This window comes from Phragmites australis, chromosome 9 (assembly GCF_958298935.1).
Source record: "Phragmites australis chromosome 9, lpPhrAust1.1, whole genome shotgun sequence".
Lineage (NCBI taxonomy): Eukaryota > Viridiplantae > Streptophyta > Magnoliopsida > Poales > Poaceae > Phragmites > Phragmites australis.
The window spans coordinates 30,122,385-30,128,384 of record NC_084929.1 but is presented as its reverse complement, the minus strand read 5'-3'; the positions used below and the strand labels follow the sequence as shown (position 1 = coordinate 30,128,384).

The window sequence follows — 6,000 nt, the reverse complement described above, 5'->3', positions numbered from 1 at the left end:
AAATTTTAAATTTAGGTATTTATTAATCATATTTGATATGAACTTTTTAGTTTCCAAATTTAGCTATTTATTAATCATATTTGATATGATCTCTCTGGTTTAATCTAGACCGTTAGATGTAAGTAATAATAAGTAATTTAAATCCTTTTCTTTTCAATTAACATGGTGATTTTTCGACTTGTTTTTCTCTTCAAATAATAATATAATAGATGGCAACACAATTTCCTGTGTTTCTGTGCGAAATGTATAAAGTACCAGTAGCAAGATCAGCAGCTTTTTTTTCTGCACCACCAGAAACAGGATTACATGTGTGTTACGGATAGGGGCTGCGCGTCCCGTTTTAGGGAACCACGTAGTCCTCGTTCTACTGAGCGCACGCTGAGCAAGCCGTACAAAACTCCAAATGGTTTTGGTGAGAGCATCTAGAGCACGCACTGGTTACGTACGCACGCCAGCTTTGTGCGCGCCGATATTAAATTTCTAACCGTGCGCCGCCGTAGCCCGTATGCGCGCGCGCCTTGGCTCCTGCTGCTATATCAGTTACTCGGGGGAGCTGGAGCGCGAGACCGATGCGACGTGGCTACAGTGCCGGGGAGACGGTCGGGCAGGGAGTTAGGCGCGCATCTATCCCCTCGTCCCAGTGGCTTGTTCGCCCCCGGCCACCGGCCGCTTCCGGGATTTGGCTAGCTCCTTCCTTCTCCAATCACTCCAGCTCCACGTACGCTTTGCTAGCTAGCTCCAAGCTAGGGCGGCTGGCTTCTTCCAGCGGCCGGGTAGCTAGCAGCGAGCTTAAGATAGGGGCTCGATCTGGTAATGCCGTTGCTCATGGGGAGATCCGCGCGGAGGCTCGTCGTCGTCGCCTGCGGCTTCGGGGTGGCTGTAGCTCTCGTCGTCTCCCTTTGCTTCGTCGGCAGCGGCCGCTACACGGGGAGTGGCGGCGCGCTCGCTTCGGGTAAGCTGAGCTAGCTGCATCTACTCTTCTGAGCAAATCTAGCATGCTTAATTTCTTCATCTTTCGTATCCTTTCGAAAGAGAAAAAATGTTCATCTTTCTTGAGCGTTTGCTGGTGCAAGTACAGATACTCTTGTTGCGTTTTTCGGTTCTCTCTTAATTTCTTTCTGTCCAGAACTGGCTGCACGAGTACATATTCAGTTTGCCGATAATGTGAGAGAAGATCCAATAGATGTAGAGATGCATGCTCTGCTGCAGTTTCCCTTTTAGCTCAATGTTGTACTTGGTCATCACTCATTCCAGTTCCTTCTCCGTGAACAGATTTCCGGAGGATGGCAGCAGGAACCCATCCCGGTGATCAGCTGGTGACTGAGGTGAGTTGCTCATCTCATTTCATTCACGGAAAATGGTATTGGGACGTCTGGGTCTCTGTAAAAGTAGGAAGACAACCATGCTCCATAGTAGCATCATGCATCTCCTTGCCCTTGCGCATCGCCATTCGCCGTTTGGCCTTCAGCTGATGCAGCACAGCAGCAGCAGATGACATGTCAAATCACACGTACGGTCCCAAGTTGCTGAGCATGTGAATCAGCCGCATCCTTGCATCCCCATGCGCGAAACCGACGCAGAGATCGTGACTCTCGCAGAAGGGCCCTCCGCCGTGGCCGGTTCGCGGATCACCAATGCGCGCAGCTCTGCCGTCTGCCAGCCTCACGACGGCGTCCCCTCCCGACAGGCCTTCCACGGTGGCGGGGCCCCGTGGCCCACCGCCGAGCGACCATACGTCGCTGCTGCCCGTACACCGTCATTGATTGTTCAGCACCACCATAAGACAGGGACCACACATGCATACTCGCTTAATTGAACTGCTATACTACTTAATTGGTGTTCGTGTGCATGCAGGAGCTGGTTTACGCCGGCCGGCGGCTGCTGTCGGCGGGTCCGGGGTCGCACCCGCCGCGGTGCACGTCCAAGTGCGGCAGCTGCATCCCCTGCTACCCGGTGCACGTGTCCGTGCCGCCGAGGGTGCTGGTGACCACGGAGTACTACCCGGAGGCGTGGCGGTGCAAATGCCGGAACCAGCTCTACATGCCGTGACACGAGCCATTCGGCGCGTGAACGGAACCGCGCATGCAGGAGATGAGACGGCGAAGAGGACGGCCTGACCGACGGCGCCTGCCGAGCGAGCGAGCACGACGCCGGGAGCCACGCCATTGCATCATTGCGCGCACCGCCCGGGGTACGTGCCTGCGTGGTGGCCGGCGCCGTGCGTCCGTGCGCGTGCACCCGCGTGGGCCACATGAGTCTCGTGTCGTGACACGGGCGTGTGTGTGTTAGACCGGCGGTGCGCGGGAGGCCGGGCGTGGTGGCCTACCGCGGGCAGGGGCGGCCAGCGCGTGTCTGTGACTGCGCTAGCTGCCGTGTTAGCGCTTGCATTGCCGCCTCGCTCAGGATCGACCAGTTCGCCACGGCCCTACCACGAGGCACGCAAAGGCAGGGCAGCGCGCGGTGGTAAAGAAAGCTGCGGCTGCTTCTCCAGGCGACTGTTCATATTGTACATATGATTTTGTCTATGCCTCTCTGGCTTTCTTGGCAAGTCAAAAAATGATTTTCCCGCCTCTGTATTCTGCAATGGACCCTTCTCTTTTTTTCACTTGTGGTGCTTTTGAGCTGTTACTTGTTGATGCTGTTGCATTCTTGCATTTTGGATCAGCAGGCAACAGCTTAGTTACTAGTTGCCCCTAAGTGTGCTCTACTATTTGAATATATTACTATGTCATCCAGAAAAGAAATAGAGGAAAAGGCGGAGAATTTCCGTACTACGAGACATGATCACATGAGCTGCAACCGTGCATGCATGACACAGCTGAGCAGAGTGCAGAGCAGCCATTTGGTGGGTTTGCTGGTGGATTTTACTGGTAAAAACTGTATGCATAACCTGCAGGTGTACAATGCGCGTGGCAGTTTTGAGGCCCCGGTGTCAGTAGCCCCGGCAGGCGGCAGGACATGCGAGACGGTGAATAGTGAATACTGGCAAGATCACGGTCGGTTGCAGCTGCTCATCGCCGTTCATGCACCAGAACGGATCCATGGCGTCCGCTGAGCCGTCCATCGATCTACAGCGAGCGTGTGTGTGTTTTCTGGAATTGATGATCTACAGTCTGTTGATATCTGCGGGGAAGACAGGGATGCGGAGGAGGCAGAAGCATCATCGCGCTTAGAAAGGATTCGGCTGGTGGCCAGATGGCTAGATAAGCGATGATCTTCGAGTCCGACTGCTCGTTAGTGGTGCAGAAACTCTGGTAAGCCTGCCTGACCATTCCTTGGTGGTGCTTATCATCCATGATGCTCGTAAAGAGGCTCAGCAGTTGCATGTAGTCGAAGTTGTCAAGATAGCGGGCGAAATAAAGTTGCGCACGAGCTTGCGTAAGTAGCAATTAGAATGAGTTGTAGTCAGATATCCTTTTCTAGCATTCCTGAGTGCATTGGAGTCTTGGTTTGTAATGACATTACTTAATTTTTAATAAAGCTCTCTTAATTCAAAAAAAAATCTACGATGGAGACGACACGCATCGACAGCACGATTCCACAATGTCTGTACGGTCAACTTCACTGTTGGCCTGAGCAGGATCCCAGCCTGCATCGTATTTGGGAGCCCAGTCAGGAGAAATGCGCCGGATCTATTAATGTTGACCCTAGCAAGATCCAGGCCGAATAGTGTTCGAACGCCCAGGCCAAATGATGGGCTGTAGCGCTTTATGAAACATATTTCTGCCAGACCGACAGCCTGAAACACTGCAGCTGGATCATTTGATCAGTCGTCCAAAAGCCCAGAAAACTACCATCGGAGCCCGTGTCCAGGTCCTCTAGGAATATCAGACCTGAAAGATTTTTATTCGAAATAGTGGCAGGAACGCTGCCATCTATTAAAGAACATAGTTTTTATATTAACAGAATAACTGTCGAGCAAAATTAGCAAAGAGCAACAGTTAAAAAAAGAACAATCAGGGATGGTTACAAACAAGAAAAATTAATAACAAAGGAATAACATATATATACAATATTGTAGCAAGTTTAGAGGTTTTGCGCCATCTTTACTCCTAGTTTTGTCATGACCTCATCTATCACCAGAGTAGAAACCTGAACCGGATGTAAGCTCTTATTTTGAAAAAATCGTTTGTTCCTTTCTTTTGAGATGTTCCACCAGTATAGATGAAAACTGAACTGACTACCTTCCGGTAATTCTTTGGGGTCGCTGCTATCGTCTCTTTCTACCATAGTGAAACCAAGGCATGGTCATGCAAGAGCATTGCTCTGAATTCCTGTCTCTGTGACCAACAAGCAACATGCTCCCAAATCTATTTTGAGAAAACACATTTGTTCAGACCTGAAAGATTGGCAAATTGTTGCTACTAGCCTGTGAAGGCAAGGGGTTCATCCACACAATCTTAAGCACTCCTCCTCCTTTTGGTTGCGTATGATCACGCAATACAACCAACCCAGCTAAGCAGTGCCCTAAAAAAGATAAGTTATGGCATTATGAAATCGATATAGTACTTCCAAAAGCAATAAAGAGCTATAGCAGGAAGCAACAAAATCGTTTGTTGGGAGACAACCATCGGATCAAGAGCTATAGCGTGTTGACCGCTCGGTCCCAACGGGCGACGGGTAGGGGTAGGAGACGGGAGCTCGAAGCAATCCGACCATCGCTCCTTGCTCCCACGTGCGAGCTGAGGTGAAAATGTGGAAGGCTCGGGTGCCGCAATAGGAGTCGAGGGCATCCCGAGGCTGAGGGTGGCAAGAACCGCCCCACCCGGGGTCCATCTGGCATGGAGGGGAAATCTTGGGATCTCTTCTTGCTCTTCCTTCAGCTGCTAATCAGGTATGACTATGCTATTGATTCAGATGTTTCACTGGAATTGGTTGGACCTGCTGCGGAAGAATATTTTCAATGTTGAAGAGCTGTTGGTTAATTTCCTCCCAAGGGAAATCATTTTTTGGATCGTTGCTGACCTTTAAAAGGTCAGCTTATTTGCATGATATATAGTTATGTGATTTAATCACTCTTGCTCGATCTAATGCAAACAATATTCTTGTAGATATTTAAAGGAACCAAAAACTTCAAAATTCCGTGATATTTTTTAGATATTTTTCCCTGGTTGTTCCAATTATGTGATGTCTAGTAATTATGTTCTTCATTTTGCATTATGCATTGTTCTAATCTGATTTGATAATTTCACAGGTAGCTTCTTGCTTGTGATAGCTGAAGCCGATTTACCTTTGACCGGGATGCAGAAGCATGTGCTTCTATTGCGAGAAGTAATCTAATTCGAACAGGATCACAGCTTCATCTTAGTTAATTTTGTTGAGTTGTGATGAGAACGGGTGCATACTTGTTCACTCCTTTACCTTTTTCTGAAGCACGATGTAGTGAGGGACTCTTCTCATCTTTCACCACAGCCTTGGTAAAGATGATTCATTTTTCTCTGTGACTGTGTCACTAGCACATTGTAGATATGGTGAAATTTGTGCGCAATGCTTATATAATGGAAGAGATGAGTGTTTTGATGGAAAGATATGAAATTAGGAAATTGTTAGGACAAGGGACCTTTGCAAAGGTATATTACGCCTGTAATCATACTAGTGGCATTCAAATGTAAGGAGCAAAGCTTATGTGTTGGTCAAATGCATGTTCAACAACGCTAAATTGGTGCCAAGAAGTCTCATTATCAGATAGGGTTGTGAGATGGGTGGAGTAGGCAAATCCTGGACTATCCTAGTCTACATACTCAATCATGAGTTTGTTGATCAGTTCATCCTTGAAGAAGATGAGCAATCCCAAGCAACGGCAACCCACACCCCTTTGAGGAAGCATATTTACAAGGTGAGCCCGATGATGTGGATGACCCGGCCAATCCCCAAGACCAACAAGCCCAAGGTGATGATAACCAGTGTTACTGGGACTTGCGTATACGAAAAAAATTCAGCATGTCGACGTGTATTCACACGTCGACTTGCACCCGACACGGTGCGCCGCGTCGAAGGAGA

The 6,000-nt window shown here is 49.0% G+C and overlaps 1 protein-coding gene across 1 annotated transcript; it reads left to right on the top strand.

Moving 5' to 3' along the window:
* The first annotated feature begins 458 nt into the window (after positions 1–458).
* On the top strand, positions 459–2,576 carry LOC133929838 (EPIDERMAL PATTERNING FACTOR-like protein 5). The gene is made up of 3 exons (XM_062376597.1): positions 459–952; positions 1,273–1,325; positions 1,855–2,576. The coding sequence occupies exons 1-3, from the start codon at positions 814–816 to the stop codon at positions 2,047–2,049; spliced, it is 387 nt and encodes a 128-aa protein (XP_062232581.1). The 5' UTR covers positions 459–813; the 3' UTR covers positions 2,050–2,576.
* The last annotated feature ends 3,424 nt before the right edge of the window (positions 2,577–6,000 follow it).

Bases quoted from the DNA above. Each gene is read 5' to 3' on its own strand.
- LOC133929838 (XM_062376597.1), top strand. From the start codon at position 814: ATGCCGTTGCTCATGGGGAGATCCGCGCGGAGGCTCGTCGTCGTCGCC. The intron at 953-1,272 runs GTAAGCTGAGCT...CTCCGTGAACAG, and splicing joins TGGCGGCGCGCTCGCTTCGG to ATTTCCGGAGGATGGCAGCA. The intron at 1,326-1,854 runs GTGAGTTGCTCA...GTGTGCATGCAG, and splicing joins GTGATCAGCTGGTGACTGAG to GAGCTGGTTTACGCCGGCCG.